Source organism: Artemia sp. Qi Xiang Cuo, chromosome 17 (genome assembly GCF_049724085.1).
Source record: "Artemia sp. Qi Xiang Cuo chromosome 17, ASM4972408v1, whole genome shotgun sequence".
Taxonomy (NCBI): domain Eukaryota; kingdom Metazoa; phylum Arthropoda; class Branchiopoda; order Anostraca; family Artemiidae; genus Artemia; species Artemia sp. Qi Xiang Cuo.
Window position 1 is genome coordinate 16,790,402 of NC_142810.1, and position 12,318 is coordinate 16,802,719.

Consider the following 12,318-nt stretch of genomic DNA (forward strand, 5'->3'; position numbering starts at 1 on the left):
GCTGCGCAACAGCATTGTAAATTCTAGCCAAAATGGCTGTAAAACACTAGAAAATAGGATAATACGGCTAGGATCTGAGCTAGTCAATCGACTTGTCATGGTCTTAAACTCTTTATAAGATCTACATTTCATCATCTACATCTACATTTTAAGATCTACATTTCATCATCTTGAAAATTGAGGAAAGTTACATTTTAGCATTGACAGTATTCCGTTTCGCCCCTTTTCTTTTTTTTTCCCAGAGGCGAACGTACCAGACCAGGGGTCACTGATAATCACGAGGGAGTAATTTGAACGGAAATTCAAATTTCTATCGCTTTTTTTAATTCAAGAAAGAGGTCGTGCTACAACAAAATCACATTTTTCGTGCAAAACATCAATTTAGCTAAATACAGCCAAAATACAAGCGAAGAAAAATTCTGAGATAGCGAGTCGATCAAAACTATTTGAAAACCTTGTATAATATCCAATAACATATAATTTCCAATCCCCCCCCCCCCCTCTAAAAAATTTCAATCCACTCCTCATCATCTAAAGGGCACTGAAGTTTTATGAACTTATATTTTTCGTGTTTTATATATTTTTCATGAAAACATAGATTTCATGAGCTCATTAAATTAGTATTCATATAATTGATTTGACATATCAATTTTTTTTCATATATTTTCGAGTTTGATAAGTTTCAAGTGTTAAATTATTTGTACAAGCGGCACTTGCAGTAGAAAATGGAGGACATAATGCGGTTGAGATCCAGAGATAACCAAGAAATTGACTTACCATTCGATTCGCTCTTCCATTCACTAGCTACGTATAATAACCATTTCTGCCGTAAATATTGAGGGTTAAGTCTCACGAAACAAATTATCATATAAAATGAGTAAAAAAATTTAAAATCTCGTATTCAATAGATATTCCTTTTTAGGTGCCCAGGGCAAACAAATCACTGTCCAGACAAACTGCATGTAATATTTCAAACAATGTAGTTAAGTTAGATTAATGAAAATCTCAGATTTTCATAAATCGACATTTCTGCTAACTTCAAAAAGTTTTGTTCACTTGATTTCCGAGGCTTTAATTCACGATAATACAGGGGGGGGGGGGGTTCTCGGCGAAAAAAGCAACAAAAATACATTTTTCAATTAAAAGTCAAAAAATAGTATTTTTCAAACCCTAGGGGGTGGAGCAAAATAAATCTAGGGGAAAGTGTCTCCCCACTGCCCCCCTCCCCGACTGGCGCCTCTGCCTGACTATTATTTCTTTGAAATATAGAAGCAACTTTGTCTGGAAAGACATTGTATAAATAAGCGACATATACTGGGCGTACAGGGATCGAGAGTTTTTTTCTACTTTGTCGCTGTTTCTATAGACTCTGCCAGTTTTTTTTTACCCCTTTGAAAAATTTACTCCCCTTTCCATGTGTTTTTACCTGATGAAAGAAGTTTCACATTGTCCTAAAGAACAAAATGACTTTTCTTCGGGAAAACTGGAGTGGGTGTTTTTGACAAAAGTCTGTATAGCGAATTCAAGAATGCATACATTATATAAGGGGCGCTTTTTGCGTAGCTTTTACTTATGCTATTGCCATACACCAAGAGAGACATCTTTATGTTACATATAAAACATAATGTAATTGCTGCCGTATATGTTACAAATAATTGAATTTTGTTTCTAGGTGTTCACAAAGCTAATGGTGATACTACTTCCCTCGGGATTCTTGTCTATATGACCAAGTCGCACATCAACCAGTTTTGCCAACACGGTGCATTTCGAAATTTTCTGGTAAAATACAAATTTTTTGATACATTTGGGTTTTACTTGCACTTTTCTGACTCGGACATCTGTTCAACTTTTAGTTTTTAGACTTCTCGGTTCCTAAAACAATATCCTGTTTTTCTGTCTGAGGTTTGAGTTTCCAGTAAAGCGCTAGTTTTTCTAAGTTTTATAGGTGTAGAGGAATATCATAAGTCGTTTTTTTTTAGATAGCGTTTACCTCTGCTGAGCTAAATTTAAGTTAAGAAAACAAATTTTCTTTACTTTGCTTGAATTCTTTAAAGAATTCAAGTCATAAGCTGAAAGCTAACAGTATCATGACCGGTGAAAGACTACTGAGAGCCTTATAAATTAGTTTTTCATTTTCTGCAGGGTACTTAAGGATCTTCTGCTTCTGAAATAACATCATGTTTTTGTGTGGGTTTTGAGTTTTCAGTAAAGCACTAGCTATTTCGGAATATTGCAAATGTAGGTAAATATCGTGAGTCGGTTTATCTGAGCCAGCTTTTTACGACTGCTGAGCTAATTTTTCAGTTAAAAAAACAAATTTTCTTTACTTTGCTTGAAATCTTTATCAAATCGTATGCTGAAAGCTAACAGTATCATGGCCAGTGAAAGACTATTGCGAGCCTTATAAATTAGTCTTTTATTTCCTACAGGCTACTTAAGTAATTTCTGCTCTCAAAATAACACAATATTTTTTGGGTAGGTTTGAGTTTTCAGTTTTGAGCCGGCTTATTTGAGCCAGATTTTGAAGTCTGCTGAGCTAACATTTTAGTCGAGAAAATAATTTTGGTTTTTTTATTTGAATTTTTTGAGAACTTAAATCGTATAATAAAAGTCATCGGTATCATGGCTGGTGAAACCCTATTGAGAATTTAAATAAATTAGTCATTTATTTTCTGAGGGCAACTTAAGGACTTTCTGTTCCTTTTTAAGTGGGTTTTAAGCTTTGAGCAAACCGCTAATTTTTCAGAATTTTATAACTATAGAGATATATCACGAGAAGCTTCAATTAAGCTAGTTTTATAAATACATTTTGTATAGGCTACGAAATAATAATTTTGGTTCGTTTTACATCTGAAAGGATTTGACTAAATTGAAAGGATCAGTTAGTTCTTGTATCCGTAAAATTTTCACTATATAGTTTGAATTTGGGTTTATTAGTCTTTATTCAAACTCTAAAATTCCCCAAATTCAAGCTGTGAGGCAAATTTCAGAAGTTAGTCCATAGCCCCCAGACATTTTTCCTTCACAGTTCCCTACAACGTAGTAATCTAATAGTTGCACTTTAGAAAGAGAATTCAAATCATATAATAAATCCTAAAAAGTATTGGTTACTCATTTCTCATAGAAAAACTTGACATGCCTCGCTTATTAGTTCTGAAGCTTCGATTAATATTAATAATGATTAATTTAATTACTATTAATTATTGATGAGAAAACCCGCAGACTACATGCGCTTTTTCCACAAGCTATCAAACAAAACACCCAACATCTCTTTAGTATTTTGATTCACCACACTGGTTGCTAATATTGAATTCTCAACTTGTCTCTGTTTACATACCATAAAAGCTGCATTATATCAGCCAAGGCCGTATCCAGGGGGGGGGGGGGGTTTACCCGGTTTGACCCCCCCCCCCGAAATTTTTGACCGAGTCAAAAATAAGCCGAAAATTAGTAAAACCTAGGTAAAAAACAGTAAAATTAGTCGAAAACTGAGTCAAAAATTAGTAACCCCCCCCCCGAAAATAAATTCTGGATCCGTCCTTGGTATCAGCACTATCATGCTTGTAGGTCGAATCTGAAATTTGAAACTTCTAAGATATTGCCAAAAACTATTGGCTCAGCTGTTTTCAAGGAAAGGGCCAGCAAGATAATTTACGTCATGATGGTTAAACTGTGATAATATATCCTCCAGTAAAACTGAAAATGTTCCCCTACAATGCACTCTTCAGGGTGCCCCCCCCCCCACATCACAAATAGATACTCCAACTTATATCAGCAATTGGCTTATCAGTTTTGCTATAATAAAATGTATAATTCTAGAGGTATACATTGTTTTACAAAAATCACCATATTTGAGGTTTGAGGTTTACGTAAATCACTTTTTTTTTTTTTTTTTTTTTTTTTTTTGCTAAACACAAACACGTTTTAAGACCATATTGGCTATACATTCAACAAAAACAAAGAATTCAAAAAAATCCACTGGCTGAAAATCACCCTTCTTTTTTCTTTTTTTTTCCAACTTGCTGAAAATCAAACTCACTTCAATTTCTTCATTTTTTTTCAACCGGCTGAAAATAACCCTCCTTTTGATTTCTTAAATATATTTCTTTAATTTTTTTTCCACTATCTGAAAACCACCCTCGTTTTGGTTTTCTAATTATTTTTTTCCATAGGCTGACTTGTTGCTCCCTCCTTTCAGTTGAAAAAACTAGTTTTTTTTTTTTTTTATTTCTGACCGTTTTCCAAATCATGCCAGGACATCCTCTGCGCTCCCTTATGTAAAATTTATCCTGGAACATTTTCCCAAGAAATTTTCATCTCCACAATATATTTACCGTACTGAACAAAAAACAGCTGCATAAAAAAAAACTGAATTTATCTTTTCCTACAGTAAGTGTAAAGTAGAATTTGGTGCAAATGCTAAAAAAAAAAAAAAAAAAAAAAAAAAAAAAAAAAAAAAAAAAAAAAATGCTGTCTTAAGGCTTTCCTTTTTTTTTAAATAGGGACAATTCTTTTGAAATTCTTACATCACAGTATTTTACCTAACTTGGGTATTAATATTTCACAATATCACCATAATAATTGATTTGTTTTTTTTTTGTCTATTTCTTTCCCTTTTTTGAGAATCACCCTGGTTTTGATTTCTTTATTTCTTTTATTCCACACGCTGAGAATCACCCTTCATTTGATTTCTTAATTATTTTTTTTCCACTAGATGAAAAACACCCTCGTTTTGGCTTTCTAATTATTTTATTTTCGACAGGATGACTTGTTGCTCCTACTTTCAGTTGAAAAACTTGATTTTTAAAAATTTAATTTCTGACCGGTTTTTCCAACCATGCCCGGATATCCTATACCCTTGCCTATGTAAAATTTACCCTGGAATATTTTCCCAAGAAATTTTCATCTGCACAGAAAATATTTACCGTACCAGACAAAAACAGCTGCATAAAAATAAAACTGAATCCATTTTTTTGCTACAGCAAGTGTAATGTACAATTGGGTGTAAATGATAAGGAAATAAAGAAAACTGAAAACTGTCTTAAGGTTCTCTTTTTTTCAAATAGGGACAACTCTTTTGAAATTCTTGCATCATAGTAATTTACCTAATTTGGGTATCAATATTTCACAATATCACTTTAATAATTGTTTTTTTTGGGGTCTATATCTTTCCACTTTTTGAAAATCACACGCGTTTTAGTTTCTTTATATTTTTTTTCCACAGGCTGAAAATCATCCTTTTTTTATTTTCCAATTATTTTTTTTACAGGCTGACTTGCTGCTCCCTCCTTTCAGCCGAAAAAAACGTCTTTTTTTCATTTCTGACCGTTTTTATTTAATTTATCGAGAGCAGGATACCATCTGCCCTCCTTCGTGTAAAATATCCGCTGAAAGATCTTCTCAAGAATTTTTTTCTCTACAAAAAATATTTACCATACTAAAAAACAAAAAAAACAGCTGCATAAAAATAGAACTGAATTTCTTTTTGTGTATTTACCGTGCTAAACAAAAATAGCTGCATAAAAATAAAACTGAATCTATTTTTTTTTTCCTATAGCAAGCATAAAGTAGAATTTGGTGCAAATGCTGAAAAAATAAAGAAAACTAAAAACGGTCATGGGACTTTTTTTTAAATAGGGACAATTCTATAGAAACTCTTGCATGACAGTATTTTACCTAATTTGGGTATTAATATTTCACAATATCACTTTAATAATTGATTCCGTTTTTTTTGTTGTTGTCAATTTCTTTCCATTTTCTGTATCAATTTAATAATTGATTCCGTTTTTTTTGTCTATTTCTTTCCATTTTCTGAAAATCACCTTCGTTTCGGTTCTTACTTATTATGTTTTACACGCATATTGTTTTTCGTATTCTTCGTTTTTTGTTGAAGGACCTCCTTGAAATATCTCTGATGTTTTAATTGAAAAAAGCCGCGGGCGGGGGGGGGCGATACTTTTTTCCCGAATTCAAAAATCCACTAATGTTAAAATCATTGTAACACACCCTGTGCAATAGTCTTAAGGTTGAGAACCCCAGACATGCACTAGCTTAGAGCCATTCCCGGCCCAGATAATTGTGGAGCAGACTAACCTCCGGTACAACTTAAAATATGTCCTTAAAAATGCACTTGTTTGGTGTTTTAATCTCCCCCTTCCTGCTTCAGTTTTGCTACAGCAAATTGCATTCCATAGGTAAACAATTCTTTCAGTGAATATTAGCCTCATCTTGAATTATTGAGTCTCTACAATGATTCTGCAAGGTTTTTAAAAATAAAATTTATCTTGATAAAGAAAATATAAAGCTTACAAAATAAAGATCTACAAGATAAAGAAAAAAGTGAAATTTTTAGTGCGTCTTAAAGATATGAATGTAATAATCTGAATTTGGCCCTAAAAAAACACTTTCCACTGGCAGCAAAGATTCGCTTTCGATTATAGCCAATTCTCGTCTTCTCGCAAATATCAGTCTAGCAGCTTTTCATTAGTTACGAATATAGAATAAAAGCCAAGCCAGATCACGAATAACATCCTTCTGAATTAGGTATTGAGGCAGTAAGTGGTACAAGGCCCTCGTCATTTCAAAGGTTCCTTAACAGCACCCTTGCTGATTAACAATAAGATCTTAAGCTGGTATGTGTTACAAGGTACACACCCATACCCTTCTAAGGTTACCAACTTTATTGCTGATCATTAACAAGGTCATTGGAAGTTCATTTTCTTATGCAGCAATACTATCAACGGAACATTCATGTCTGTAGTATAAGCTAACGATCCGTACATACTATTATTTTATTTTGGTATTTTTTTATACTATTATTTTATTTGGTAATTATTTTATTTCTAAGACCAAGGGCGTATCCAGGGTTTTGGTTCAGGGGCGAGGGTATTAAAAAAAGACTTTAAAAGCGTATCAATAATTAGTTTATATACATTTTTGTTACGTTTTTATGAGTAGGGATTTTTTCGGGGGAGGGGGGAGGGGGTCAAAACCGGTACCCCCCCCCCCTGGATACAGGATTGACTAGGACAAATGGTTCTTTCGCATTACGCCGTACATACTAGCATAACTTAATACTTTACGTTACATTTTGTGATTTTGAAGAGTTAACTTCGTCCATTACGTAGGCAATGCCAAGTAGAATACTCTTGATAGAAGTGAGGTACTTTTTATGGGCTCTCTTATAAAATATATGGAATGTAGTACGCTGCCTTTGTGCCCAACATCTCGTGTTATCTTAATCCTAGATTGACGTCTAGCCTGACACTAACTAATTTTGCAAATTTTTATATTTTGTAGGTCATAATATTGATATTTTGAATGCCCAGGCCGCATTGCAGTCACACTTGTCGAAGTCAAAATTATACGCGACTACAGCACCAATTACGTATCGGGCTCATAATTTCTGGTTTATACAGTTATATCTACGTTAAAATGCATCTTTCCTCAGTTTTCAAGTAAACCTCCCTTTCAAGAGAGGTTTACTCCCTCCCCTTCAAGTAAACCTTACCTTTTCAGGTAAACCGTAAACCTCCAGTTAAAGGTTTCAGGCGATGGTAAATTGATTGGAAATTCCAGAGTCTGGATTAGTCAGCCCTTTAACCCTCTTTTAGTAGAAATGTATGTCTTGTAGCACAAAATCGTTTTGTAAAAGACGTCTTGTAACTCTACTTAGAGTTTCACGCAACTTAAGTTCAAGCTACATTACGGAAAAGTCAATATACCACCAAAAAGTAGAATTTCTGCATGAGTAATGAATTAATTTTAAAAATAATTAATACATTTTTCTTAGAAAGCCTTTCAAGCTTGATTAGATCTTGTTCAATTCCATATTTTGACTTTCCAACAGTTAGGATAATTGTGATGATTTTAGGCGATGATTATACCAGTTTTATTGCATTTTTACGTTGCCCAATTGTAAAGGAACCTAGTTGAGGGCGATAGGTTATCCGGGGTATAATTTAACTATTAAAATTACGTACGTACTGCGAAAACCGGTTAACAGCGCACCGTCAAGTTTTTCAATAAAAAAAAATTAGGATATTTTCACTTAAAATACATGTACTTAAAACCTTAAAACCGCGACTTTAAAACTATGACACAATGTGCTTACCTTAGGACCACATGATAAGTTACGTTTCCAGCGACTATTACAAGAAAATGAAGAAAAATTCCTAGAAGCAGGCACACGGCTAAGCTGCTTCCAATTAAATATGGGAATAACAATAAGAAGCCCTGTTCTTTTTCTTCTAGCCGCAATTCATCGTGAGGAATCAAGAAGGACAACTGAAACTTCCATGAAGCAATGAAACTAAAAATAATTGAAATAAAACTTCTGAAAACTTTTGCTACAAATTCTTTTAAACACGAGAAATTGTTTTAAATATTGTCAAGATACACACATAAGTAATGAAATAGAGAGATAAAGAGAGAGAGCTAGAGAGAGAGAGACAAGAGAGATGGAGACTGAGACAGATAGAGAGAAAGAGACGAGAGAAAGCGGGGGGGGTTGGGAGGAAGTAAATACTCTATTCACTGGAAGAGGTCTGCTTGCTTCAAGACTGGAGGCACCCGCGTGTATAAAAAAATAAAAAACAGTAAAAACTAAAATGTATGAATATCATAAAAAAAAAAAAAAAAATTCGCCAAGATTACTTTCCTTCGAAAATTAAAAGAATAGAACGAAATACGGTACTACAACTGATAAATAATAAGGATAGTAAGCGAGTTATGGTCATATTTATAAGATCAGGATTCCACCACAACCGACCAAACCACATACATTTGAAATGCTCAGAGAAAATTCAGGCTAAATTCTTGTACCTAAGCTTAATGGTAGTTTATCCACCAAAAAAACCTATTAATCACCCAGAAACCCGTTCTTCACCATTTTTGGCGGGTACAGTTTCGCTATCTTATACCACAGAAATAAGATAGCGAAAAAAGAAATATACTATTTGATGCCACATTCAAATCTCTTTTCAAATATAATGACAGTGCCGTCATTAGTACATCCCAACAACCTCCCTCCCTAGTATGTGGATATAGACTAGGCTAAATACGAAAGTTTGCTAGTTATGCTGGTTTGTACCATAGAACATACGAGCAGAAAAGTGGAGAAAATCATAAGAATGGAAACTGGCACTAGCGTGGAAAAAATACACCAGTGCCATCTAACACGGCGTTTCTTGGTATCTTTTCTCAACTGCGTCATTGTTTTTTTCTTCAGAAATTGAGATCAAGGACTTGGTACTAGACTAGTTTTGCCAATTGCACTAATTACACTAATTTTGTCTTTTAATACACTGAAAAAATGTCAAGAATACCAAACCCTAGATGGCGTTGGTATTTTTTGGGTTGACATTAGCGTCAGTTTCTACTCTTGTAAGTGACCGATACTCTAGATGGTACTTGTATGATATACCCCCTACCACTCAAGTTGTTCATGCATTGACGCACTGTAAACCGGTTTCTTTCGCTAGTTTTTTTCAAGCTTAGCGTGAGAAAAGACAAAGAGAAGTGGCTGAGAAGATCGGAAATATGTAATTAGGGCTATATATTTGCACATTAGGGGAGGGGGGAGGGGGTAAAGTATTTGGACAATGTGAAGTCAGAAAACAATTCTTACTTCATAATTTGCAGAATAATTTTAGCTGACACATTTTGCATGCAGACCTGCTGTACTTTACCCCCATCCCTCACCCCTTAATAGGCAAATATATAGCCCAAATTTGTTTCTAAAGCATTATATTTGTATTATATTTAGGTATATTTTATTAGGATTAACCTAACTTCACTTCTTGAGCGGTAGGGGGTATATCATACAAGTATCCTCTTTAATTTGCATTATTTTTGTTCATTATCGCCACATATACTTTACAGCACTCGAGATTTCCAAGTTTCGGAGTATTGAAAGAGGTTAAATATATTTTCCCTCTAACTGTGTCAGAAAGTTTATATCACATTTATTTTATTTCAATTCAGTCTAGTGTTCCTTGATGGGCTCTGGATTCCGACTTCTTCTTGTAATCTCTTCGACATTTTGATTCATAAAACTAAAACCATAAGATCAGATTTTGATCCAGTTTTATGTTGTGCCTCCATGTGGATTTCCCTACCTATCAAAATTCTGCTTTGTCATTCTTATGGACAATTTTAGAAAAGAACGAACTGATCACCTCTTATGCCTAGTGAGTTAGCATTCTCTTTCTTTTTCCCTTTGTTTAATCCACTGATTTTGATTGGCATGGTATTTAATGTTGTTGGTGTTCACTTTTTTTCAGTCGATTATATTCTCTTTTCCATCTTCTTTATTTGTTGTTTTTGCTAATATATCTTAACCAATGATGTTTTTTATATACAATCATGAATGGCCTTATTTTGTTTTTGTTGTTTAGTTTTTTTTTCCTTCCCCCACTTCTTTTTTTTCTTTTTTTCTTGTCCTTCTTTTGATTTTAGTGATATTATTTTATGTAATGTTTAGTCTCCCACTCTCACATGACAAAGAGGCTTTGTGGGTGTCTAAAGCTTTTTAATTTTTTCTATGTTTTCTTTTAATAATTTAACCTGGATTTACGACAATGCAAGTAATTTGCTAATAGAGTCAAACCCTTCTATTTTGATTCAACTTTAAATTTCCAGGGGATCTATCCTCTTTCGAGTTCATTGCCAATATTCATTTATTCGCAGAGTTTAGAGATTCTTGCATCAGTTTCTCAAAATTTGGTGAGTTTTGAAATTACAACATCGGGTCTAGAGACATTATTTTGAAAACTCAAAATGTTTTGAAACAAACAAAAAAAAAATGTCTGTGACATTTTTCACTTATAAACCCATTTATCCTATATTGTTGCAATATTTGTGAATATATTGTACAACATATTCTAGGATTCAGATGAGTAATTTCTTAGACCACATTACCTTTCCATTTTTAATTATAGTACCGAACATATAATAACGGGTAAAACTTTTAATTAAGACAGAGAAGGTCGAGATAAAAACGTTCTAATTTTAATTAATTTAAACCTAGGTTGTACTTATGGTTTTTAATTGATAATATTTTTCTTTTTAATATAATCTAACATCACACGACTCTCTATTGTATTTATTTCTAGACTTGTAATTTGCTTGAATCATCATATGGATTTTTTTAAAACAAACCCCCCCCCTCCACAATAAAAACAAAGAAACATGTTGTTTATCAGATATGGTTTAATTCATGTTTTTCTTTTTGTATAGCTTTTATTATTATTTTTTTTTTTAAGAAGGGGTTTGTACAAGAAGTTTCCTATTGACAATTCTTACGAGAATAAAAGGAAAATTAGGAAAACAGAGAATACATTTAGGTGTGAATTAAGGAGAGATGTGAAATGGAGCTCATGGATAAAATTGCAATGGATCTGGAATATGCAATTACTTGACATAATAGTAAGATAGTGTATTGATATGTCAAGACATTGAGAATAAGTAGTTATCATGAACTTGTCCCAGTTAAAGATAAAAATAGGGCCTCAATTAGTGATGTTGAAAGTATTAAAGAGACACGGGTAGAACAATTTGAGAATGTGTTAAACAGTGATAAAGCTGTAAGAAATGATATAGGAAAGAATAAAATTTCTTTTGACAATTTTGAAGTGAATAAAGATTCATTTCACAAAGAGGGGTTAGAGAAATTACTAATAGGACTAAAAATAATCACGCCTCAGGCGCTAATAGTGTGGTAAATGAGTTTCTGAAATATGGCGGTTGCGAAGTTAGAGATAAACTACCAAATTTATGAATTTGATATTTCAAAAAGCAGAAGTACCGAGGGATTTTAACAAAACTTAATTACACCCTTTAATGAGAAAGTTGATAAGAGCAATTGTGATAATTATAGAGGTATTTCTGTAGGAGTTAGATTACAAAGCATGATGATAGTTATTAGACTAAGCGATAATTTAGATAGCGTTTTCAGAGAAGAACAGTGTTGTTTCAGGAAAGAGAGAGGATGCCTCAACCAGATTTTCACTCTTAGATTGATAATTGAGAAGTGTCTGAGTCATCAGACCAATTTAGTCTTCTGTTTTATAGATTAAAGACAGGCGTTTAATTAAGCTGACAGAAAAATATAGTGAAGATCATGTCCTTGTATAGCGTAAAAGTTAACTATATTAAAGTGATTAGAGCTATGTATGACAAAAATATTTATGTGTTTGAGGCAGAAACTGAGGTTAGTGGCTGCGTGGGCGTGGATCATGGGTTAAGTAGGCCCGTGTGCTATCTCTGTTTATATGGATTATTTTGATTGAATTTGTCCTAAGTACCACAGTGACGGCA

At 33.4% G+C, this 12,318-nt stretch overlaps 1 protein-coding gene across 1 annotated transcript in view; it reads right to left on the reverse strand.

Moving 5' to 3' along the window:
* The window catches only part of PGAP1 (GPI inositol-deacylase), a 122,868-nt gene that overhangs the window by 53,538 nt on the left and 57,012 nt on the right, over positions 1 to 12,318 (reverse strand). Inside the window, exon 10 of the mRNA XM_089103053.1 lies at positions 8,114 to 8,311. Within this exon, the coding sequence (XP_088959179.1) occupies positions 8,114 to 8,311 (198 nt within the window). The remainder of the gene's footprint in view (positions 1 to 8,113; positions 8,312 to 12,318) is intronic.